The sequence below is a fragment of the Colias philodice genome, chromosome 11, assembly GCF_061535455.1.
Source record: "Colias philodice isolate Cphi_HAF_F1 chromosome 11, ilColPhil1 Martin Lab GWU primary, whole genome shotgun sequence".
Taxonomy (NCBI): Eukaryota; Metazoa; Arthropoda; class Insecta; order Lepidoptera; family Pieridae; genus Colias; species Colias philodice.
The window spans coordinates 3953545-3980042 of record NC_143096.1 but is presented as its reverse complement, the minus strand read 5'-3'; the positions used below and the strand labels follow the sequence as shown (position 1 = coordinate 3980042).

Here is a 26498-nt window from a genome sequence, read left to right as displayed (position 1 = left end):
GCGGAACGGATAAGAATCTATGTGTTAATTATGTAGCGGCGAGTTAGTGGATTGATATTAATCATTGGTGTTGGTATAATTAACTTAAATTTGTATATTTAGCTCCTTGGTACAGTGATTAACGCTATGAACTAAGAAGTGTTACAATGAAAAATCTAGGTCAACTGGTCACTTAAGTACTTGCCCTAGAGAAAATCGATCAGTGAAGCAGGTGTGAAATCATTGTAGTCATCTGCCTCAAACCCCGTCACGAGACTTTGCTTTTTCATTCAATATTCAAATCATAGCAAAAGTAGAGAAAATGCTTGTAAAACTTTAAATACGTAAAACGCTCCTTTTAGTTTATTTACTAACGACTATACTATATGATGATACTACCTTATTATCACGTGTAATTAGATGAATGAAGTGCACCCAAATTAATTCTCTGCTTAAACTAAATTCTAAAAGTGGCGCGCGTTGAACTGCTCCACAAAAATATTAATTTAGGTGCGGATTTTTTCGCACGTAAACGTCCTAGTTTACACCGTTTTGTAGACACGTAACTACATAGCCTAGGCTGGGTAATGGCTGTGCCATGAAATTTTAACTGGTACACTTAGTAAACTGAAAAGTTAAATTATAGAAATGAGAGCAAATATTAGTTAGGTATGTATATTTTTTAGGTTTTTAGGGTGGTAATTAACTATTTATCTATAAAAGTAACTTTTTCTTATAGGTTAACTAAGGTCTAACTAAGGTTAGGATAGATGAATTATCCCCACTTAAAAAAACAGGTTAGGATATGATGAAAGTCACAAACGATCTAGTACTTTCAAAAACTATGTGCTCATAAACAAATTGGTTCTATTTGAATGCAAAATGCATCCAGTTCGTGCTTTTAAAGAAATGACATGTTTATTAAATTTCGAATGGTCGTTGTTTATTCTCCTATAGGCACGCTCTTTTTAACTAAAAGATACAGAAATGATAAAATCCCGTCCCGTCCTTAATCTATTTTATTGTGTACCTATTCCTTTCTACATGTGTCCCTTGTCGTCACGCAATCTCATCATTTTATGAGATTACATTCATAGCAAAGCAATGGAAATCCTTACGGAGAAACGTTATTACAATAAAGGTGGATACGTATTGGAAAACGAAAATTCGTGAAACACGATCACTGTAGGTACATACTATGCGATCCAACTAAGAATTATAGGAAGGTCAGTGACCTTTGTGTCATATGTCATTTGAAAAATACGATTTTTAGTACGTATACGTAATATTTTTGTGCATATTTTTGTATGCTAATTCTTAACTTTGTCTGATTCCCACTTTATTTAAATATCTACAAATGTTATTGCTTAACTTATTATTGTTTGTTTGAATTCACAGCTATAGCGCGAACTCCATCTTAGTTGAATCGTATAGATTGATATTGATAATTCTTAAGGGGGCAGTAAGTCGTGGAGAATTATTATCAAAGGGACTAAATGACAACAATTTCAAATCACGGCAATCGGCTGAAAACCCACGTAGTTATCGAGTAGCAAAACCAAAAAAACATAAGTTTGAACTCCTCTTTCGTTTTTCTGATCATCCGTTGAAAAATACACAAGCAACCCACATATACCTACTTGTAAAGCTTTAGAAATATCTTAACAAAACGGTGCTACATCGTTCATTACGCCGTATCACCCCTAAACGGGCAATTAGAGCCTGCCCATGTAATGTCTGACCTATTTACTTCGTGAGTACGGAGCGTCTAGTTTTTCTAGATCAGCCCTACCTTGATTACCGCTATACATGTGAAATGCTTGTAATTGCTCATGTTTACAAAAATGAATGATAAACTTCACTAAATTTGTTAGAAGTTTTGCAGGAACGTGGAAAGTATTTACATAATATGGAAATTGAGAACATTGTGGTACCTACCTATATACAAACATTTAAAAATTTTCAATAGAGATGTGTACCTACTGCTCAAAGGAAAATAGTAGCTTCTTGTATTACCACTTATTTTAACTCTGTGCACAAGTTATCACATCTAGCTTTATTATTATTTTTTTAGAACACTACCTATATGTATGCATTATAGAAAGGTCTTTATAGAACTTCAAAATATAACACATCAGTATTACTTTATACAACATACTTTACATAGCTTTAGCTACATTCTCAGTGGTTACGTTCTCAACATATTCGCGGTTTGGCGGTAAATATAAGAAGGTATATAATATAAATATAATATGATTAAAATGGTTAACATTCAAAATGAATTTCATATTTATAAAGGAACTTTTTACTTATTTTCTTTTAAAGATCACAAACTTAAGATAACGTAAAACGACAACAAGCAAAGATCTTGGCACGAGTTAAATTCTATTAAATATGTTCGCATGCAAGATACAGTCAGATATCATAAATACAAGCGCAAAGGAAATTGTAGTAAATTTTAGCGAGCGTGCATGAAAATAAGAATTTAAATGAAAATATTAAGAGCATGTTTTCAAATATTAAGAGCATGTTTTCAATGTACACAAACAGTATGTATCAGTATCTATTGGTATAATACAGTATTTATCGACTTTTACTCTCGTACTTTCGGTTCATAAAATTGTTACAAAACGTATTTTAATTTCTATTTAAAATCAATGAAAATGTTTATTCTAAAATGACTTCAACTAGGCATCGCTATTGTTTTGGAAAAACTGCATGATACGGAATAAAGTTCATTGCGAACCGTTCATGTAAATATTTCAATCAAGCACATTTGTTCAATAACACCGAAGCCGATGTTAACAGTTGAACAGAAAAATTAAAATAGTTTATAAACACGCTCTCATTTCAATTTCAATATTGAAATACTCTGTTTATTGGTCGCGGGAAGTTTGAACAAATGCTGCCACAATCAATCTTCAGAACTGAATTTACAAATGGCAAATGATCAAAATTTATAAATTGAAAACTAAATAGAATACTCGGAATATTGAACGTTCCTTCGTATATTTTGTGAAAGTAAGGGTTAGTTAGTTATGGATGGGTTTTAATGAAGTTTGAAAACTTTGGAGATTTCTTTTTTTTAGATATCTAACTTAGTTCTAGAATGGACTTTGACAGATCTAAATCTGTCCTACAACTTTAAATTATCGATTTATCCTTACTTCAAAAAGCCGCTTAGTTAAATTCGTAAAAAAATTTTGAAGTATTCAACATTGTATTAATGAATTCGCCAAAATCATTATCAGGTTCGATGACACAGAGCATCGACACAGTTACATATTTTAACAAACATTTTCTCGCAATCAAGAAAAAGTAATGCATTTTTATGTGTAAGGATAGGACTAAAAGACGGGTTGCACTCCGGGAGTGCCGGCAGAAGTGAAAACTTGATTATTAACGTTGAGCATGTTTGATATTTTGGAATGGTATCCGTCTTACGCTTTTTCGATCAGGTCACGTGTCCTGACGCGAGTATTTTATTCTAATAAATGTATAATTTGCAGGGCGTATTCGTGGTACCAACACATTCGGTCGCATGGCGATGCAGTGGCCAACAACTACACTTTTCATACAGTCATCACGGCGAATGATTCCGCGCCGAAAGCTCTGAGGGACCTTAGGTAAGTTACTTATGGTGAAAATGTTGCTTTCTGTGTTTAATTCCTTGATTAATATGAACATAACAATAGATGTTAATGTTGGGGGGAAATTGATTCATATAATTTTCCTATATGGTAAATTATGAATAGTCCGGGATACCTACATCGCCCATTTTTGCAAGTGATTACTATCAAGCTAATTTTTCGTGAGTAGCTTTATTTTGATGAGATGCCCAATAATTTCATGTACGAAACTCTCGATTGTGGTAGCTTACAGAGGTAACAAGGATAAAAATTTTTGATTTGACGGTTCTCAAATATTTATTACGCAATTTGTAGGACAATATGTCTGTTGAATTATATAAGTATTAAATAAGTGAAAATAAAAAAATCAGCTGGTTAGTAATCATTTATGATGACTTCGTTATCGATACACATTGGAAAGGGGGACTCTTTGATCAAACCATAGATTTTGTAGGACAAATATTTTTTCGAATAATTTAGATAATTATCTTGAGATTGAACAAAAAAAAACATTCAGTTAGTAATTAATATTTGAGAACCATCAAATCAAAATATTTTATCCTTGTTTCCTCTGGTAGCTACCACAATCGAGAGTTTTGTACATGAAATTATTGGGCATCTCATCAAAATAAAGCTACTCACGAAAAATTAGCTTGATAGTAATCACTTGCAAAAATGGGCGATGTATCCCGGACTAGAAGTATAATTCTGAAAAAAAAATGCGGTAGGTACTTACATGAAAATTGATGAATTCTTAATCTCTCTAACGTGATATAATTCGTTTATAAATATTAAATATCCTTAGTCTACAAAAAAATAAATTCGTAAATGTAATTAATTAATATAAGATAAAGTTTATTTAACATTGTTTCTTGTTAATTTCATGATATTAGTCAAGAAAATATGTTTTTTATTTTGTTGGAATAAACTGAGGCGCAACTCCCACTCTGCCCAACCCCGCGGCTACATGTCGTCGACTCTTCACATTTTATAAAACAAAAACTATATCAGGTGTCCCATTATTTTATTCTTTTAACGTTAAAGGTCAAAATGGTTTGAAACCGATACAATTTACGAGTGAGGTGAAACCCTCACGTTTTCCCTCGAACTGCACTGGATGATGGAAAGTTCCAGAAATAAGAATGGCAAAACATCGCATCGCTCCCAATCTGCGAAACTTTGTTACGTTCCGAATGACAGCCCTCCGGTATTCTATTTCTGAAACAATTGCTCCAATCGTTATAGGATATTCGTTTTTATGTCTATTTGTTGCGATAACAAGTCGACAATTGGATTCTGTGTCCCATACAGAATGGGGTTAATTTTTAACTACTTTCTCAACAAAGCTTTTTAGTGCTCCTTGCAAGCCCTTTTAAATAAGTATTACCTTCAACTGTATTAACAGAAGCATTTTATGCTTTAACTAGCTGATCCACGTAACTTCGTCTGCTCACAACTATAACATTCTTTCTCATTCTCATAATAATTGGTATTCTCATACGGTAACTGTAACAAAGCAAAGATTATTATTAAATTTCTTGTATGTTACTACATACTAATACAATACATAAAACATAATATACCTTTGATCTCTTTAGATTTCATTTCATTTTTATTTGCCTGAAAAAAAAATACATTAAAATACAATATGTGTAAAAAGACACTTTATTGCATTATATGAAAAGCTTGTAGTTACCTCTACAGACTTCATACAATAAAAAACAGATTTAAATTCGCAATCAACGCCAAAATTAAACGTGCCGATTGTTAAACAAAACGGTGCAAAATTAAATGACACCTCACAGAGTAACAAAAAATAAACCGATACATTACACTCTGCAAGTGAATAAATCACGGATATTTGAAATAAAATGAGTTCAACGCGACCAAATTAAATTGTACGGAAGTGGCACGTTCGTGTCCTTAGCGTTACTAGTTTTTTTATTTATTCGTGTAATACGATATAGCTTTGCGTGGATATAAATCATCAATGCTTGCTTGCATTTGCTTTCCCATTATGAGACTTAAAAAAATATGTGCAATGTAGTATATTTGTAACTGATTCTCGCTAAAAAAGCTGAGCTAATTAGAGGAAATTTAACAATTACAGTATAGACGTGGTAAATTAAACGCAATTTACTAGCAGCTCACCCCATTTTTGCCCGAGTGAACCCTACTTTCCATAAAATAATTATTATATTATAGTCCTATGTCCTTAAGGAATAAAGTAGCATTCCACTGAAGAACTTTCAAAATTGGTTGAATAGTTTTGACTTAATCCATTAGGTAGAACAAACAAACAATAAATCAAATCATCTTTATAATATTAGTGTAGATGTAAATCTCGTTTGAAACAGAACGAAATACAGTTGTTTACAAACACTCGTATTCTTGCCGGGTAAATTAAAAGCAGTTTCTGTTTCTATTACCATAATTTGCCGACGACATTTTATGAAGGTATTTTTTGTCAGAGTCATTTACAACTACTTAATTATAATTGGTCTGCTATTGTATAAATTTCATAATAGAAAATTCTTAATTCATTAACCTTTGTTGTATTCGGATTGTTTCTGAGAATTTAAATGTTATCGCTCTTTGCTTGAATTGTGTTATCAAAACATTGTGCTGTGAGTATACCGAGAAGTTGTTTAATTTAAAAATGTTTTATAATATCGTATTGTGTTATTATTAATTAACGTTTGTATAGTAGTTTGACAAAGGAAAATTGCTCGTTTAGTAGCTTGCAATATGACATTTTCTTTTGATTGAACAATATTTATCAAATCCTTACATTACATTAAAATTTCTCAATACAGGTTTTTTTTCTACAATGTATTATACTTATAAGGTTATAAACTAACTATATTAATTTAATAGCCATCATTTAAAACAAACACTGTTACGATACTTTTTTAATACTTACTTAAAAGCTGATATACAACAAAATAGGAAAAACAACAATATATAGTCAAAAACAAAGTTATAATCGAGTTAGCGAAGTTTCCCGCGTAAATTCTATAGTGTCCAAACGAAAGTTAGTGACCGCACGCGCCGTCACGCCACGTTGCGCGAGCTATGACTTGAATAGGGATTTATTTTGAAACTAGTTAGAGCTCGTGGCTCTGTTTGTAGTAAAAACGAATATCTATAAGTCTATATTTAATTGAGATGAATCTATCGCCATGCATACCTACTAAACTTCTGACGAATCTATTGCTATTACTTTTGGAGTAGCTTTCGGGATCGAGCATAGAATTTCAAATTCGATACATAAGTTCAGTGTGCTATATTTAATTTTTCACACTATTACAATTGATTTAGGTATTCACACTATTTTAGGAAACATCAAATATGAATAAGCGGGTCTCACAGAGTCTTGCAAAGCAAATTGCTACGAGGCCGAGGAAAATGACAGCACACGTTATTTTACTGACTAGATGTCAAATGAACCATTATTATATCTGAATATTGAAACTTGAATACCTTCCAATGAGTGTTATTGTTAGGATATGGTTGGATGTGGAATTTGAGTTAATACGTAATATGATCGCTCGTCTCAAAGTGACATCTTGACTGACTGTATTGTAATTGTGAGATTTATTAGACAGCCGTGTATAAATAGGTACTGTTATTAGGTATTACAGGTAACTTATGCATGGGTTGTTTCAGCCCACATATACAGGGTTAATGAAAACTAGCGCATTAGATATCTCTTGCAGGCAGTTTCACTACATCAAACCCAACAACATGTGTTAACAGTTTTAAATATTTAAGTTTTTCCATACAAAATTTATTTTGGGTAGTATTTAAACGAGTGACTGTAAATTAAAGTTTTAGTTATCAAAAATAATTAATTGGGGTAACAGAATTACTAAGTGAGCAACTGACTGCGAGCGATGAAAAATTAATAGATCAGCAACTAACAAACATTAATTTGCATTACATAAAATACAAAATGAGCAGCTTCAGCATTTTTATTTTGATGATGTTAAACACAAAAGACGTGACACCAAACTCGATTTTTGAAGTGAAACTTCTTTAGGCGCGTTAAGAGTAAAATTCAAGGTCGCATCATGACAATACCGTCACGTCATGGGGTAAGGCTTTGAATCTTGCCAAAGAAGATTCATTTCTGACACGTGTGGTCGGCACACATGCTCTATTTTATATCCTACAAATGCTATGCGAACATGTTTACTACATTATACGTGTATGTTCATCTTGACACCAGGAACCGCTGCCTCAACCCGGGCAAGTACAGCCACTACCTGGAGCGGTGGCTCGCGGAGTTCAGCTCGCACCAGCTGCACATCATTGATGGGTCGCTGCTGCGCTCTGAACCAGCGAGTGTGATGAATACGCTACAGAAGTTCCTGAAGGTGCCGCACGTGGATTATAATAAGTTGCTCAAGTGAGTTTTTTTTTAGATTTTTTGAAGTGAAAACTTCTTTAGCGGCGTTGAGCACTTTTTCTGTAATGGGTATAAAATCTTAAACTCGCGTCAGGACACGTGACCTGATCGAAAAAGCGTAAGACGGATGGATATCAAACATGCTCAACGTTAATAATCAAGTTTTCACTTCTGCCGGCACTCCCGGAGTGCAATCTGTCTTTTTTTTTTGGTGAGTATAGTGTAAACTGCCCGTATTTTAATGTATGTGACCCCTTGTGTTTTTTTATAAGCTTGTTGTAATTTTTTTGTCTACCATATTTAAGAAAAATCTGCTCACTAATTTCTTATCGGAAAAAAGTATACCCTCTTACTCTTTGTTTCAATTAAATAATAATCATGAATTTACACACAATACAATTACGTGTACCTTACTGTCTTAAAGAATACCTTTAAATTTTAAATTTTATCATTCTCTAATACAAACAACGAGATAACGCAAAATGTCGCTTCAACAGACTTTCTTAAAATATTAGTTTTTCAAAATGACTTCTTTTTTTTCCCAGGGGGAATCTAACATTCTTAACTCTGCAAATAAATGACATGCTCGCATATACTGCCGCTTTTTGTACATCTCTCCATTTGAATGATTACGTAGCTCGCGCTCTTGTTGCGTCGGGTTATTTGTTAAAAACGGGACGTCATAACATTTAGACAGAACTTATCAAATTTTTATTTTCTTTTAGGTCAAGTTTTATTAGTTATTTCATGCAAATTTTTGTTTGATGTAAAAAATAAAAAGATAACGTTAGTACCGGAAAAAATATCGCTCTTGATGTTGTAGACCATTTCATATAAACATTGAAAACAATTAAAGTCGCCTTCAAACTTACGATCTTTAATCAAACGCAAAGAACACGAAAGTTGGCTGTACCCTTAAATAAATGTCATTATTTCCAACGTTCAAACAAAAGTCATGCTACGCGATTCTTATCCCATTGTATGTTAAAAGCTTACACTAAAACGATATGTTGGACATAAGTCGCTTACGTATTCAAAATATTATTTCCAACAAAACTATAAATTCAAGGAAACCGAACGTTTTGATAGTATAATTCAATGTATTTTAACGTGTTAAAGCTAAATTTCGCATCAATAAAGTATGACGTGATGTAATTGACGTTATTATGGGTGTTGTGTTTACGTGTCGTGGTTAATGAATGTTGAATATGTACCTACTGCGACAAATACAGTACGTACTATATGGGTTGTTTATTCGTTTAATGGTATTGCGAGATAGATAAAGCTTTTTATAGTTATGTTATAAATTATTTGTTTTTTACATGATATTTTCAGTTACTGTGACATTCCGATATCAATAAAATAAAAAATAAATATTCATAAACACTAGCAAAAGTACATTTTATCAGTTGTATCAATATGTTATATTTGACCCAAATCATGTTAAGGTTGACAACAATCGATTTACTATTGTTATTCAGTATCCTTACAGACAAGTTACATGTAGGTACGACATTATAATAAGCGACAAATACAAAAGGCCTGGGACGGTCCAAAGTTGGACAACTGGACCGTTTCAACCATTGCAAACAAACTTTGGATATAATAAATAAATAACTCGACTTATAAAACGTTTAAATGTGGAATTTAATTTAAACCCGGCGCGTCGTTGAGGCGTCATTTTGTAACAAATAGAATTTCTCATTTATACGCCGAAGTTTCAGCATGGATTTGCAATCGCGCCGTATTACGCTAAAATATTTTATAAATTATACAAAGCTTCTATTACGTCGAATAATTTACTCTAAAATTATAATGTAATTGGATCGCGGCCGTGTAATACGGGTCCATTAGGGCGCTGCAGTATTAACTCTTAACGCGAATTTACCTTTTCAGATATGACGCGAAAAAGGGATTTTTCTGTCAAGCCGTGAGCAACGAGAAAACGAAATGCCTGGGTAAGTCGAAGGGTCGGATATACCCGCCCATGGAGGAGAGGTCGGCGAAGTTTTTGAAGCGGTATTACACGCCTCATAACACGGCTCTGTCGAAGCTTCTGGTGAGACTTGGCCGACCGGTGCCGCAGTGGCTTAAGGACGAGCTGTCGAACGGATAGCACGACTCGCAACCCGTGCGGTTGGAACTTACTCAAACAGTGCGCGCACTCTTCAAAGTGTGTGTCGTGACGTCTTAACGACTCGTGACGTTTCGTGAACAAACTCCACCTTCGGACAGTGTACATAACAGATTCGGCTTAAAGCGATATAAGTTTGTATAGTTTATTAAAACATTAACCGTTTATCTTGTAGGGACGAGCCCTTAAAGTTACGCCTTAATAAGGCAAAATGTCCGCTCCATGTTATAAACTACGGGCGTCATGTCGCAATACGTAAATGTTTGTGTGTCAATGTGAGTGCAGACGATTTATAGTTTTATCTACGGATGTTGTATATTGAGGAGTTGTTCGTCTGATGCGCGAGTTTAGATTTAGTTTTGCACGCCTCATAAGCGAAGCGTTGAGGTGGGTACTACTGTCACTTCGCGCAAAACATCTGATTTTTCAAACTTAAAATGTCTTTATGTATCATACATTGCACTTGTAAGATAATACATACACACACATATTAAGAAAAAACACTATTTTTAACGTTCATGATATTTTTGATGTCATTTTTGTTATTTAAACTAGTTAAAAAACAGTTTAAAAAAGTTCTGTCTTGGACGTCCGTGTGTCTGTATGTGCGGATCCTTTTTCTTGTTAACACGATAGCGACCGAAATACTTTACTAATCGAGTCTTTTTTTTTCTCTTACGCTTGAGTATGCTCAGGAATAGAACCCTTTCATTTTTCAGGGTCTGATTCGATGTGGTTTAATTGTTATTAAATAAACAAAAATAATAATTAATAAATATTTATTTAAAAAAAATTATGAGGCGTGCACTTTTGGATTTTCCAAATTTTTTATACTTATGGTTAAAATCATAGTTTCGTTTTACTTGCCAGTTTCATTGACGCCGATGCTAAATTGGTCTGGGTGCTATGACTTTGAATCTTAAGCCATTAGTTTTATTATTTAGATTTATTGTCTATTTTATTTCGTGAACAATAGTCGAACCATGGACAGCTTCATATTAACCTAACTTTTTTTAATAAGTAACAAAAAACATGTGAAACATGTATCAACATTGTATACGCTTTTGATTTCATGAAATTTAATTGTTTGTTATAAATGGTAATTTTAACTCGTAATGTATTTTTATTCGCCGTTATTTCATCCAATTATATTAATGTTTATTATAGATAGAGCAGGATAGAGATAGAAGGTCGCAGTATCCGTACTGTCTCTATCGCACAAACGTAATTTACATGTAAAAGTTTATAAGTACAGTTTAACGTTTTGTCCCTTATGTAGAGAAACATATATAAGGTACTGTGATCTCTCTCTCTCTTTTTAAACGTCCGAAATTTATGTTTTCGAAAACTTGAATGATTTAGCCTGCTCTATTTATCATTAACTCTATGGCCATGTTGCGGTTTATTAAAATTTTTCAACCGCCAAATACTCTTTATTTTTTAGTGTCATTCCATGTATTTGTCACACGCTTAGTAAGTATTTTTACAATGTTCGTACCTGATGCTCTTTGTACATTTGTAGTTAATTGCCTCTAGTGAAATGGACATTATCTATGCCTGTGCCATAGACTACTCTATCGATTATTTTCTAGTGTAAAGTATTTGATTTGCCACGTTGTTTTACCTATAGGGAGATCGAATTTTAACTCAAAACTAAATCTGCGGTGTTCGCCACAGATACGAGTATACTGTAAAATGTTTAATAATATATTTAAGTATAAATTTGTTAATATATCTATCTTAATGTGATTCGGTGTTTTTTCACTTGTTTATGATAGCGAGTCCATTGTAATTTGACGAGAATGCAATGCATGGGACGCGAAGTTAATATATTTTGATATGGCTGGATTTTAAATATCGAGTGACGTCTGTTTTCAGAGTTTACATGCAGTGTTGGTACTTAACGAGTTGTTTTAACCGAAACATAGCTAGTTTAAATTATATTATGAAGTGAAAATAATAGAATATAAAGAATCAGATGTATGTATAAAGCGATTATTTCTCCTAAAGCTTTATAGATTTAGAGTTTATGTCTACAGATAAATGTTCGGAAAGACTATATAGACATTATGTTTTATTTTAATGTTAATTAAATTTCAGCTTGTTCTACAGTTACACCTATTGGATACTGAATATTTTTATTTTAGTGAAATAAGTTGTCATGAAATATGTATGATTAATTTTTACGCAGCTTAATGCTTAGGAAAAATAAAAGCCTAATTTAAAGTAATATTTTATTGTGAAATTATTTCTCACGGCTTGCGGGTTTAGTTTTTACTTTTTTGTAATTCTAATTCTAGCGTTTTAGTTGTTGCAGAGGTGTAGAACAAACGGACTAATAAAATCGGTTTTACATTTTTATGATTTATTTATAATGAGTATGTAAGTAAAATCTTTGCTCGTCATCGATACTATGTATACAATACGATCTGATATAAAATGTATATTTTTTTCATTCGTCAGCAATTTATTGCTCTTTAAATGTGTTCTTATATGAAAATTATTGCATCACTTATTTTATTAAAGAATATAATGTATACTTGTGTTTCAATTACCCTTTACACCCACTTTTAAATTTAAATATTAAGTACTAAACTATGAAGTATTATGGATAAAGTTCTGATCTATATATAATCCGCTTCTAAATAATTTTCATAGTAGTTAAGATGAATTCGTTATACAGCGTTTAAAGCTTAAGCCAAGATCAGTCTAAGTCATGTAAGTTTCTTGTTGCTCATAAATAATTTATAGATTGCTTTGAACATAAAATAAATAAATTTTGATTGTATTCTAGATTTTGGTAATTTAATTCGATATTTTGTTAGTTAATAATATTGCACAAATTGTTAAGTATAATTTGTGAATTTAATTAATCAAACACGATACAATTTTACAAACACCAACTTGTCTGTGTACAATAAAAATGTGTTTTTATAAAAAAATAATTGAGTCGGCATACGCTTTTCTGACAGGTCTTTTCATTACCACAATCATTACCTACCTAGCATTTACTGATACAATATAAAATTTTATTAACTACTGTCAACTGTTTCCGCCACACACTGTGCTACGAGAATCTTAGATCTTTATATCTCTATCTATACGTATATTAATATTTCATGATTGAAGCGGAGTCGATTCGATTACGACAAAGCTACTTAACACAATAAAATATACCTACATAAATATTATTTATCATAGACAGATGATATTAAGGAAATTCACATTTAAATATAATATAATTTGGATATAGTAATATTCAACTGTCAAACTATGCCCATTAGCAAAGCAAGCGTCCAAATCGAGCTAATTCTATTTTCTCTCAAAATGAACATGAAATATTAAAACAATCTATTTACAATGAAATTGATACATACATATTAGATAAATAACAAAGGCTAATGGTTCAGAGTCTACACTAAAATTTCCTATTTTTGGTGCATCCTATATAAAGTACAATAAATTTGCTAACACTATTTTTTCAATGAAAAACGAGTAATTCTGAAGTATTGTGTTGACTTGTGGAAATCCTGTCGCTTTCACTGATCTATTTTCATTAGCTTGACCAGTGGTCATAGTCAGAGATACCTTAGTTCTTTGCTCAAGTATTAACTATTATTCCAAATAGCCAAGACGTCATCAAAATGTGACGAAGAAAATCTACGTTACATAATATCACCTAACTTGCATTTAAATGAATGCCTTGAAAACAATCGAAAATTAAAATCTTATTTAAATTTTTGTTTAATAAATAGTAACATAATATTAAAAGAAAAACTTCCTTAACAGGATATCTACGAATGGTTTTTAATAAGGTATTTTCCCTAACAAGACGTTTGAAGACCAGAAATATCGCTGCAAATGTTTTAAATTCTCTGTCATGGAAACCACCCCTTAACATCTGTCAAAGCTGATATCTAACTCGGCCCTTTTTCATTTAAATCTTAAGGTAAATTAAAGTCGATTTCACGCTACAACAAAGGAACGGAAATTACAAGCATAGACAATAAACTTTACGTTCCTAAAAGTAAACAAAATCATCACTGAATATTGTCTTTTTTATAAGTCTTTGATTCATTTGATTGAAAAAGAACAATAAAATACTAGTTTTTAAAATATGAATATTTCCTAGAACTATGACTACCCGATTTCCCGAAAAATTCAGGTTTCAAGAAGTAACATCAGTTATATGAGCTACCTAAATATTTTTACGTAAAAAGTACGAATATATTCTTCATCCATCAGTGACACAATGTAAAATAATACAATAGTCACATGTTGTTCACAAAATCTCGACTGAAAGTGCGGTTTATTGCAAAGCGTTTTAGGAGATTGCGTCCCATTCGCCAGGTTTACTCTGGGTAGCGATCACCGAAGAGAGTGCAATTTAAGGTGATGAATTAATTTTTCTAACATTTACGGCCCTTTTCAAACCTTCGTAATTTTTATATTATTAAAGTTGTCGTGATGAAAATTCTTGACAAGAAAGTTCAATAGTAACACAATACGTCTACCGTTTTAGAAACATGATTCCATGATATTTTCTCGATAGAAAAAAAATACAAAGTTATCATTGTTATTTTTTTTTAATCTCTGGCATCTTCAAAATAACAAATGTAAAGTTACGACTTTTTGGATATTAACTATAAAATATACAACCTATACGTCTACCGTGTTAGAATTTTGAAATATGCGATGGTTTTGAAATAAACAAGAAATACTTGAAATTAGCGCGCGACCAGCCAATATAGCGAGAGCCGCCCTGTACCTTCCTACCCCGATCGCTGCACGAGTCATTCCCGCTACGGCCGTCACACGGGGAACTTGTGTCGCTCGCGCAATCGTAAAAAAGGGTGACAACACGATAAGACAAAATGAGACAAATGGGGACAATAAAGAAAATAAGAAGAAGAAATATAAAGGTTGGAGGAAAAAGAATGCTTACAATTGGAACAAATTAATGAAATAAGTTGGTTTTATTTTAAATTTGATGATAATTGTATTATAGACGATGTTTGATATGTACCCCTGTTTTAAGTACATAACGAATGTGTAAGATTTTTTCATTTATAGCATAAATAATCTGTTCAGAAATCCGGAATCCAGAAGGAAAATAAACCCACTGATTGTTCACAATGTGAATCCACTCCTTCGTAAGTACCTTTATTCAGTCAAAAATGTATGTTATCAAAGCTCTACTGGTTTTATCGCATGATTCCATTTTTAGCAAAAAGCAACAAAGTGCAAAGAAATAAAAAATCATGGTGAACTTAGTGGAAGTATGGCGGACATAATATGGAACAGGAGCTCATTGGAGTAGTATTATATTTAAAAAAAAATACGAAATAATTTCAAGAATTACATTTCTTAGAAGGTGGTAGATAAGTATGTTGTATAAAGAATTTGATGATATTTATTTCATTTATACTTACTACACCTGTGCGGGAAATTGCTTAGTAATAAAACAGGTTTATATTCATATTTACATAGTAATGTGAGTTTTCATTTCGAAAAATTTTGTGTAAGTATATTAAATTGAGTTCCTGGGTGATCTGGAAACACAATTGGGCCCGGAATATGGCGCTGCAGTCACTCCTCCTAATGACATGAACCGATTTGGATGAATATTTGTGTGCACATTTCATTTTTGTGGGATGATTGGTTGATTCGCTTTCACATTAGCTAATATTATGTATTTTTGTTGTTAGAAAGTAAACTTAATTTAATGTTTATAATACATTATTATTGGTATAAATAAGCCAGTGTTCGTCTCACATTGCTGTACCTGCCTACCTACCCTACCAGGGCCTAACTTTGTTCTGGCTATTTTATTTTGATTATTTGTAATGAATAATTACAATTATAATAGAGTGCAAAAAATAAATACATGCGTCAATATATTTTGTGTTTTTTTTAAACAATTTTTTTATTTAAAAAAATATCATTCCGACCGCGGCTTTGCCCGCGTGGAATTAGATTATATCGTGAATCCTGTCTTATCCCACAGAAGTGTTCAGTTCGGATAAAAAGTATCCTATGTGTAAATCCAGGCAATTAGCTATATTTTATCAAAATTGGTAATGTAGTCTTGACGTGATTAAGTAACAACTAACAAAAAAATATACAAATTAACATCCAAAGTTTCGCATCAGTTTTACTGTATTAGTGATATCTTCTACTCTTGACTTTGACTGAGAAGAATTAGGGTTTATAACTTCTTTCAGAAATATTACCTTTCATTTCTGGGCATGACGTAATATCTACGTCAGCATCAAATTCTATCTAAATCCATCCAGTAGTCCGCGTTATTGAGTACCATTTCATTTTTTCAGAGTAACAATATTTTTTGTTATTTTAAAGATTATTTATAACCTGTATTATTTTGTAATAAAGTAAACATTACGAAATAATAATAATTATTAATAATGTCTAAGTAGTTGTTAAAAAGAAGATTATTTGTTTATAAGCAAGAAAATAAAACCAATAAATCAACAATTAAATATATGTATAAGAATATTATAACTGTATGACGACTCCATACATGTTTGTCCCGAGTCGGCCAGCGGTAGCGCGGCGAGTTAGCAAGAATGACTTCGCGCACACCCGCGTTCGCGATAGCGAGCTATTAGACTCCGCCCGCCAAGCAGTAGATTTTTTTTTGTGTATCGTCTTAAAACAAAATACAGTCTAACCGCCCCCGAACGTCTTGAAAAATCTATTACTTGGGAACCGAATTGCTCACTGCTCCACGCTTGAAAATATTTAACTTTTAACCACACCAATAACCTTTGAAGGCTAGCGTCCGTGGGCACGAGCATTGATTCAATATATTACAGTGATTTCTTTGAAATACATTTCGTTCTGTATAAACATTAAACAGGTAAGATTGAGTTCAAAGTCTTTTTTCCTGTCACAACCTTAACGGGATTCTACGTAGTTGATTTTTTTTTATTATTATTCAACGTGTAAAATTAGACTTTTGGCGAGGAGGTGTATTATATGAAGGAAGATAAAATAAAGATACGTCGACGTACTCACAAGTGTAATTCACATCATAGTCGTACATGTACAGAACAGACTAAAAGCGGAGCTGCACTTAGATATTAAATAACGGCTCCAAAAGCAAAGAGTAACAAAGGATGTATTTCTAAAAAAATGCTACAAATACACATGAAACAAGGAACATTGATTATTTTATCTGTATGTTTATAAGCTTGCTTTGGTTGTCTCAATTACCGAATAATGTGTTTGATGATTTATTTTATTTCTTGTGTCTGTATTCTCACAAACTGTGTATATTGTATGTGTATGATATGAAACATATTTTTATGTACGACATAATATATTATCTACACGTACTTAGTATTAATCTGTACTCAAGTATGTGTTCAAAAATATATATTTTGCTATGTTCATCGTGTGACCAGTTTTCAAATTATCATCAATTAATTATTCACCTCATTACAATAAAAATATGATATATTATTATAATTTAATATCGTACCAAATATTGAATAATTTATGGACTCAGAATTAATTAATGAACCAAGAAAAATGATACTAATAGGTTCTTACAGGTAATTAGCTGCAAGCCGCCTTTAATTACATCGCTAACTACTGAAGCTTACAAAGGCTAGAGTGTGCAACCTGCGGACGCCATGGCTTTATCTTAAAATTACCGACAGTGATGGATGGTAAGTGCCAACATAATTCATTTATCCCCGATTAAGGGTCAGCGCGATATCTACTCCACGTTTATCTAAGACCATATTATAGTCCTTATAGGAATAGCAAAGAAACTCGCAGCGGTTGTAGTTTCTCAGCTTTTTAAAAGCTTTTTAGTGAATGGTCGTGCACTTTAATAAAGCACTCTCAAGTCACGGACTTTATGGTCTTCGAGAAAAGAAAAAACATTAACTCACTCAGGACTATTTTAATTAGCGGATGTAATAACTTATAATTACGTGCACTGAAAACTTGCAAAATTTCCCTCTCCTCCGCTGCAGTATTAATTCGCTTAACGTTCTCTTTAAAAATACGTAAAATAAAATTTCATTGAAAAGATTTTACATAAAACGTTATTAAGTCTTCGTGTCGCTATAAAAATGTCTTGAAAGATGCAGCGGCGCGCATTTGCATCTTCCAATTATGGGCGCAAGGTATTATGCTGCATTCCTCACTCCACTCCAGATGATGTCTTTACGTCATTGGCATTACCTTGCCATGATAATTAGGTCATATTTTCGACATTAAAAAGATCTTAGATAATTGCTACACGTTTATTGTAAGGGCGCTTGTGCACTACAAGGAAATTTACCGTCCGGCATTCCGATTTTTTACGGTCCGGTGTGGCATGAAAAAACCGATGAAATGCTTGTGCACCTGTCCGTCTTTACTCGGATCAGTGCGGTACAGTTCAAGGAAGTTTGGCGGTATAATGCTATCATAAATGATTGTTTTTGCATTTTACAAGAAACGATTAAAAATATAGAAGGTGAAATATTATATTACTTCGTTATAATAAAAAGTAAAGTTCCGTAAGAGATTTAAAATGCGTGTTTCACTTATTTATTTTAATCGGTGACGAGGAGCTAAAGCTATTCCCACTTGAACTTTAACTTACCAACACTTACTTAGATAATAATTATAGATCAATGCTTGGTCAATGTATATAAAATAACAATACCGACTTCTCAAATCTCATTGCCAACTAAAAGAAAGTAAAACAAGAGCTTGCATTCAATTGGCATATGCAGTAAAAACAGTAAAATCCAAGCAAGTGGGCATTCGAAAACAATTATACCTACAGCGACTCGTAGACACAAAAAACCATCCGGAATAGGGAAAAGTAAAATGTCGGACAGTAAAATTACGTATAGTGCACAAGCTAGTATATAGATTAATGGCGTGCCATACCGGACCGTAAAAAATCGGAATGCCGGACCGTAAAATTCCTTGTAGTGGACAAACGCCCTAATGCATGTAATTTACCCTAATTAAGCGACAGTACAGTACAGTTACTGTAATATTGTAGCAGAAATGGCATTTAGAGAGCAAACAGCATTGAAAGGCACATAGGACGCAAAATTACGAATTTCCGAATGAAGCTGGGGTCTTTGTTAATTCGGGTTAACTTCTGGGCGAACAGAAAATTGCCGGCTATCGCATAGCTAAATTCGTAGCACATCGTAGCTCCGTAGCTCCGTAGCCCGTTTGTACGCGCGTGCCCGATAACGCGATTTTGATGACTTCCCACGCCTTAACGCGATTTCCACTAAACCTATATTATTTGAAAGTCATTTCGTTTGCCCTTTAATTCTTATTTCCATTTCCAGATGTTTGATATTTTTTTCCTAACTTTGTATTGTAGCGCATTGTTAATAAAAAGTTTAACGATTTCGCATTAATACAAAGTTTATCTTTGTTAGAGTTTGTTATAAATAAAATATCTCCTTAATTTTACAAAAAATTGGATAACTTAATCAATTTAAGTCACTCGTGAAAATCCATTTAGTTAACTCCGTAATTAACACGATTGTCCCGGATTCCTAATACGCAATAAACCACCCACCCCGATTTACGCCGTAAGAATAACGTGCTGACAGCTGCCAAACGTTCCCCAAAACGACTGAATTAGTTTCAAATACGTTTAACCGCACGAAGGGCTGTTGCGAACTCCATTAGCGACCTCGTGCCTACCTTGAGGCGCAACCCGACGGACGTCCAAACAATATCCAAGTTACTGTCGCTTTGTCGTAATATTTGCCGCAACTCCAAAACTCCGCTCGAGTTTCAGCGACTTCACGAGCTTATTACTATTTGTTTTACCCAGACTTGTCTACTTCTGACAAAGTAATTGTTTAATACTTATTTCGACGTTTCAAAATGTTTGTGTTGAGGCTTTTTCAGAGCTTATTACGCACGTCGGTGCTTGACGGAAGATGCTCACAAAAAGGAGACGAGACTTCGAAAAATTGATTAGAAAACCGTTATACTGAAGGAACGAGTATATCTTTGGAGAATTGAAAGAACTTTTTAATTTCAAGCTACATAAGTATGAATTACGTCACACTTTAACATTAACGGTTTTATAAAATCAAACAAATAAATTATCTTTGCATGTCTAATAATAAACAAGCGCGTTATTTAAAAAAATGTTACACATTAACCGCGGTACGTGATTTATCAACTCACTCCACACAATACGGCAATGTTTTTCATAAAGCTTGACAGAGTTAAGTTATAAAGTAGATAATGAAAATGCTCGTTGAAATGATTGAGGCGTGCGACACAAGGCGTCTGAACGGCATGTGTTTACGTCACTTTAAGTAAGAATAATGGCGAACATAAATCAGTGGCGTCTTCGTCTTTTGAATATTCACTTGAATAGACGTCGGTTGCGGCGAGCGACCCGCGGGAGGACGAATAAACTGAAGTCACCTTTGTTATTGATAAATATGAACCTCGTATCTTGTTGTTACTTTACACCTACCTACTTTGAGCTTTTGACACTGTGTTGTGCTTTTGTTTTCATAGAACAGTGTACAGTTTCTATTTCGTAAAGTATGAAACATGAATATTTAGAAAAATGTATTGAAATAAAGTAGCTTACTTTTTTATCATTAATGTATCTATTAGGGGAATATTCATAATATATAGTTAGACTTGATATTAAGTGCAGGCAATTAATTATTGAGCAGACGCATTATAAGCATTCGTTAAAATAATTACACATCAAACTTTGCATAATCAGAAATCTAAACAAAGAGACAAAGAAGTTGTTCATAGATTTTCCACTATACATATATAATTAAATGAGCCATATAATTAGGAATTTAAAATCTTATTTACTATAGTAAAAACCTAGTCAAAAATTGTAAAGTAAATTGATATTGTGAATATCACAATAACGCGCAACGTGCAGTCTGCTGGATTCGGAACTGCAAACGGTCACTAAACGTTAAGCCCAACGAGTTACATAACCCTGAAATAACTTTAATAAAGAATCAGCCTTTACGAAATTTCGGCCTTCATAACAGCTTTATTTTTTCGACACAAGATGCATGAAGGTACATTAGATTTCAAAACTCAACTCAAGGTATGATAATTAAATTGTGTGAGATCATTAATTGATTGAGCCTTGGATAGAGCACATATTATAGTCATATTATATATTTATTATAAGAAGATATGATGCAGAATATTACGTCTTTACAAATATACTTCACATAATATCCATGCCAACGTGCACATTTTTCGTACAACAAACTCAAGAGCGAAGTTGTTTAATAAAGAAGATAGTACATGTACCTAACAAAGGAGCTCTTATATTGCAAAACAATCATTATTAAAGAAAATGCAATTTCGCTGGTCCCTTCGAGGGTGAGCTCTTATAAACATCGGCGGTTAAACTGTAGGAGGCGTAATCTCCCGAAAACATAAAAGCGTATAAAAACTTTAGTGTCCATAAATTTTGTCAATATACGCAAGGACGATACAAGTATTTTAACGGTGTGTCAGCTCTACTCGCTGACAAATATTTGCTGGCTTGGGTTTGGATAAGATTTATACAAACCTCCTCAAAGGATACGTTCTGACTAAAACTATTTATATGACTGTAGATACATTTACTGAAATTGGAGCTAACAACATTTACAGTGTAGGTTGAAAGACCCAAGTGAAAGAGCACTATTATCATGCCATATCAGAGTTAATTAATTCATGTCTTCTATAAAGTAATAAATTATTTATACCTACCTTCATGTCTTTGAAATTATTTTATTTCAAATTGAATGTGAAACCTCACATTTATTAGAGATTATTTAATATGTATTTACCAAGAATCATTTCAATAATAAATTCAATCAGAAATGTGTTATTAAATATTTGAAGGTCAATAGAAAAGAACTTATAAGATACCTACATTTTTCAAACTGTTCAAATAAAGAAATATACAAATATTATATGGCTTAAACGATTTCAGACTATTTTAAAGTCTAGAAACAAATCGTATGTGGAAACTTAACTAATTAATCAATGGATGGGGAATCCATTCGCGTACCGAATTATCGGAAAACTGAACCGTTCTGAGATCTCCACTCGAGTGTACTTCCTTTAATTAGATGGAACCTGCCTCTTAGAGAAAATTAATTACGTGCAAAGATTAACAGATAAAAGCATACAGAGGCGAACAATAGTATAAAGACACCATATTCTTTGTTGTGGATTAATAACAGGGATAAATCGAGAGAGCCGCAGATATTGCAATTGTCTAAACGCCTTCAGCGTAACACTATTCTTTGTCCACTGCAGCTCTTTGTTGCGCCTAGCAGTCTTCGTTCAAATTATTATTGTCTCTTGATTAAATTGTTTTAAACGGGAAAACTATTAGATACTTTATTTCATGTTACGGTTAATTTTTATCAGGGCCAAAGCTCGTGAGTTCCCCTCACATACAATTACGGGAATTGGCGAAATTGTGAGCATTATAAATGTATTTCTCTCAGAAATAAAAATCCATTTAATGCGTGCTTAAATCATTTTTATTAACTCGAAAAAGGTTGGCCTTATTCAAAAAGGCTGACACAAGGATTTCTGAGATTTATTTTAAATTAGATTTCGTGAAATTAAATATCAGGATTAATTGGCTAACCTAATTTATTTTAATTAATTTAATCTATAGGTAATGATTCTTAATTCTAAAGGATTATAAATATGTGTATGTACCTATACTTATTTGTGTGTCATAATAGAACAATTATTCTTATTTATTATTAATTTATACTGTATACTGCTATAGGATTAACTTTAATATAATTTGTTAATATTTGTTGTAATAATCTTACTTGTAAGTTATAAGGGGCTGAGAATTATCTCTGTTATTTAATATTTTCATAATCAGCAAATTAATTATATTGTTAACAGTAGTTGCCTCTAAAAATAACCATTTTAATATAGCAAAGTACATTATGAATGTGCCACATATATTTTTAAAAAACATTTACAATACAACTACTAAAATCGTATTTTGTGTACAAAATATACAGGTGTTTCCAGCGTAGCGTGCAAATTCGTATTAAAAAGTTTAAATTTAAAAAAATTAAACAGATCCAAAGGTTTAACGAAACGACAGAGAACAATATTACGGTAAAAGCACCATGTTTCACTGTAATCCCGAACGGATCTGCAGCTGAATTTTTTGTTTGCACAAAGTATTGGGACTTGGCCGATGCAGGCTGTAAGCCTTTTAGCCAAAGAATCATGGTGACTGCTACAACTCGGCAATAATTGGACTGCTGATTGACTCACTTTTCCCTTTTTCTGAAATTCCACTTCGTTAGAGAACACATGAATTGTACTGTTCATATTGTTGTTTTGTTTATGTTTACATCAGTAACACGAAATATAAGTCTATAATTTCATTTATATCACAATGTCGCTTTATTACGCAATCAGCAGTTGAAGAAAATATAAATAAACTTTGCAGTTTAAATTACGATTGTACAACATTCAGAATTTCGAAGTGCGAAATACGACAAATCATAATTTTGAAACGACTAATTTTAGAACTTATTATTGCCGGAGTTTCACTTCGTTACGGTCAATAAAATATCCTAACATTACGTACTTTTATAAGAGAAGTGATATTATAAATCTCGTTTACGAAAGGACGGACGGGGAAGCGTACCTTTTCGCAAACGCACATATAAATTTCTTGTGTTATACTCTCCTAATTTAAAAAGAAGCTCTTGCAATTTTCTTTATGTAGTTCGCTTTGCTCCTCTAAAATAAATTTAAGACGGTGTTTCATAATTCAACAGCAAACTATCTTATAAACCCTTGCATTATTCAATTAAAAAGTAGCTTAAGTATTAAATGAATTTGCAAAGCTTCTCGATGCTTGAATAGGGATTATGTTGTCTTGTTATTTGGTATAAGTGACATATCACACTAGCGGATTGCGAGCGGTTTCAAAGCGGAGCGGGTGCGCAACGAATACGTTGCGGTTGCGCAGCGAATTCGTTGCGGACGCGTGGCAGATGCGCAACGTTTACGTCGCAGTCATGTACACTCATTAACAAAATGGAATCCGTGCTGGTTGTTACTTATAACTTGTGATAGTATAATAATTATGAGATCATTATTTTTTACGAGTTTCATAACATGTTAATGTTTAGGGTATTGTTTTATCTATTAAATCTTGGTCGAAATGCAATCAGATAACTTAATTGCTCATTAAGAAAGTTCATTAGTGAAATAAATGTTAAAGCTCCTTAACTAAAACAGGGCTATCTTATTATTAGATAAATAGCAGTGAATAGAAAATTTTATCAAGCAACCAGCAACTCACTATCACTTTGCTCATAATTAGGTTCACAAAATCTCTTTATAACATACGTTGCTATGGGAGAGATTATACTGGTCAGTCGTTACATACTTTTGGAATGTATGGTACATTCTAAAAGTCCTAGTAATTCAATTTTATAGCACCTTTTTTTAACAACTCCAGTTGTTATTACATCTTTAGTTAACTGTTAAGTAAGTGCATTTCCACAGTACGGTTAAAAAATTGAGTGCTACAGAAACGATGGAAATATTGAATGGAAGTTAGGCAAGGCGGAAGGGCTGGCTTTTGTGCGAGAGTATACAAAATGACGCGTCCGCAACGAATTCGCTGCGCAACCGCGGCGTGTTCGTTGCGCGCCCGCAACGTATTCGTTGCGCACCCGCTCCGCTTTGAAACCGCTCGCAATCCGCTAGTGTGATATGGCACTAAGTGTCACTTTATTCTGTTCAATTTTGTGTCTAAAATAGGCTACTAATTCAGAAAACAATTAAACATTGACGGTCTTACTTATAAAATGTTACCCATTCGCTAAGCAATGGATTAGTTATTGCAATAACCTGTCTTGTTTTTATGAATGACGTTTCATGTGAGCAAGAGCAGGACACAGCTATGGTAGGAAATGGTTGAAATTTATCCATTGTTTAACTTTTTATAAGTAAGGCCGTGAGTATATTGGATTTATAAAACAGTTATAGTTTTTCGTTGAATAAAATATACTCAATTTTTATAAAGACTCGAATTGTGGTGGTAACACAATATTAACCGACATGTGACTACACTACTAAATATTAATTTATGAAATTATCGGTAGGTATATGCAACATGTATGAAAGTACGAAGGAACTGTCGATTTTGAAAAACATTACAACCATTATTGCCACACGATTAATACCTATCCTATTTTTAGACGTTATTATTATACCTATTACCTATGCCAACAAAATTGGAAGAACATTCATAACGAATTTCGTACAAATGTGAATACGGGAATAAAATTGAAAATATATGTAAATCTTAAAACAAAAATTTAATTCCAAGTCGAGGATAGCGCGTTCTCGAAATTGCTAGAAGCATGTCAGAAAATCGCTTTAGAGCAGTTGAAATGTTAAACTTCAAACGTTGGCAGACAAAAGTTTTTTGAAACATTGCCTAGCGTTGTGTTTATGCTTCGTTTCTGCTCAAATAGATTCCACATTTCGAATCCATACATCTCATATTTTTGTTCCCAGGATTTAATTGGGATAAAATTGATTGAAATGTTGCTCATATCCATTACAGTACATTCCCTACAGTGCTAATAATAATACAATACAGAAGCAGGAGACAGAGTTACTTTCTCATTTATACTAATTAGGATTAGGAACATCATATATAGGAACTAGAATAGATATAGGAACATCTTAATCAAGTAAATACATAATTTATAAAATGGTGTCCATAAGACTGAACATTCGATTTCGATCAATTCTCTGAGATAATCTATAATAATAAATAATTGTAGTTATTTCCTTTATTACAAAAATAGATAATGAATATAATACTCATATTATGTCTAAATTCGTCGTTATTGTCGACTCCGACACCAACGCAATAACATATTTTTAACAAAATGAAAATAAGGACTGTATCTATATCTGAGTTTATTTTACAAGTTATAATAATTCGCACTGTACATAATATGCCAACAAAAAGTCGCCCACGTATTATAGAACTCATAGCAATGTATTTGATATTTTCGTTCCAAGAAGTAATAAAAGTTTATCCGATTTTATCAGCGGGTTAGTTATTCAGGCGAATTACCTCTTTCACAGCTTTTCATGGATCAAACTTCAATATGAAGAAATCCTAATGAAATTTGTCGGAGAGGGCTCAGATCAGGGATAAAAATATTCCTGAGAGCTTTATTATTATTAGTTTTATCCCGGGTCAACCTGGGACTATAATTGACAGATATTAAGCTCTTTACAAACACAAACAAGGACGAAATTTAATTTTAAA

At 32.7% G+C, this 26498-nt stretch overlaps 1 protein-coding gene and 1 long non-coding RNA gene across 3 annotated transcripts in view; one reads left to right on the top strand and one right to left on the bottom strand.

Annotated features, from left to right (window-relative positions):
- Positions 1-10404, top strand: part of sfl (N-deacetylase and N-sulfotransferase sfl) — a 126552-nt gene extending 116148 nt beyond the window's left edge. For both annotated transcript variants that reach the window (XM_089700634.1, XM_089700633.1), the window contains exons 13-15: positions 3489-3605; positions 7840-8019; positions 9916-10404. In XM_089700634.1, coding sequence (XP_089556760.1) covers positions 3489-3605; positions 7840-8019; positions 9916-10135 — 517 coding nt within the window. In that variant the 3' untranslated portion in view covers positions 10136-10404. The remainder of the gene's footprint in view (positions 1-3488; positions 3606-7839; positions 8020-9915) is intronic.
- On the bottom strand, positions 10305-11119 carry LOC149484458 (uncharacterized). Its single transcript, XR_016316270.1, has 2 exons — positions 10988-11119; positions 10305-10520 (listed from the first exon to the last, which is right to left on the bottom strand). It is a non-coding gene; the product is annotated as an uncharacterized LOC149484458 (long non-coding RNA).
- Positions 11120-26498: the final 15379 nt, after the last annotated feature.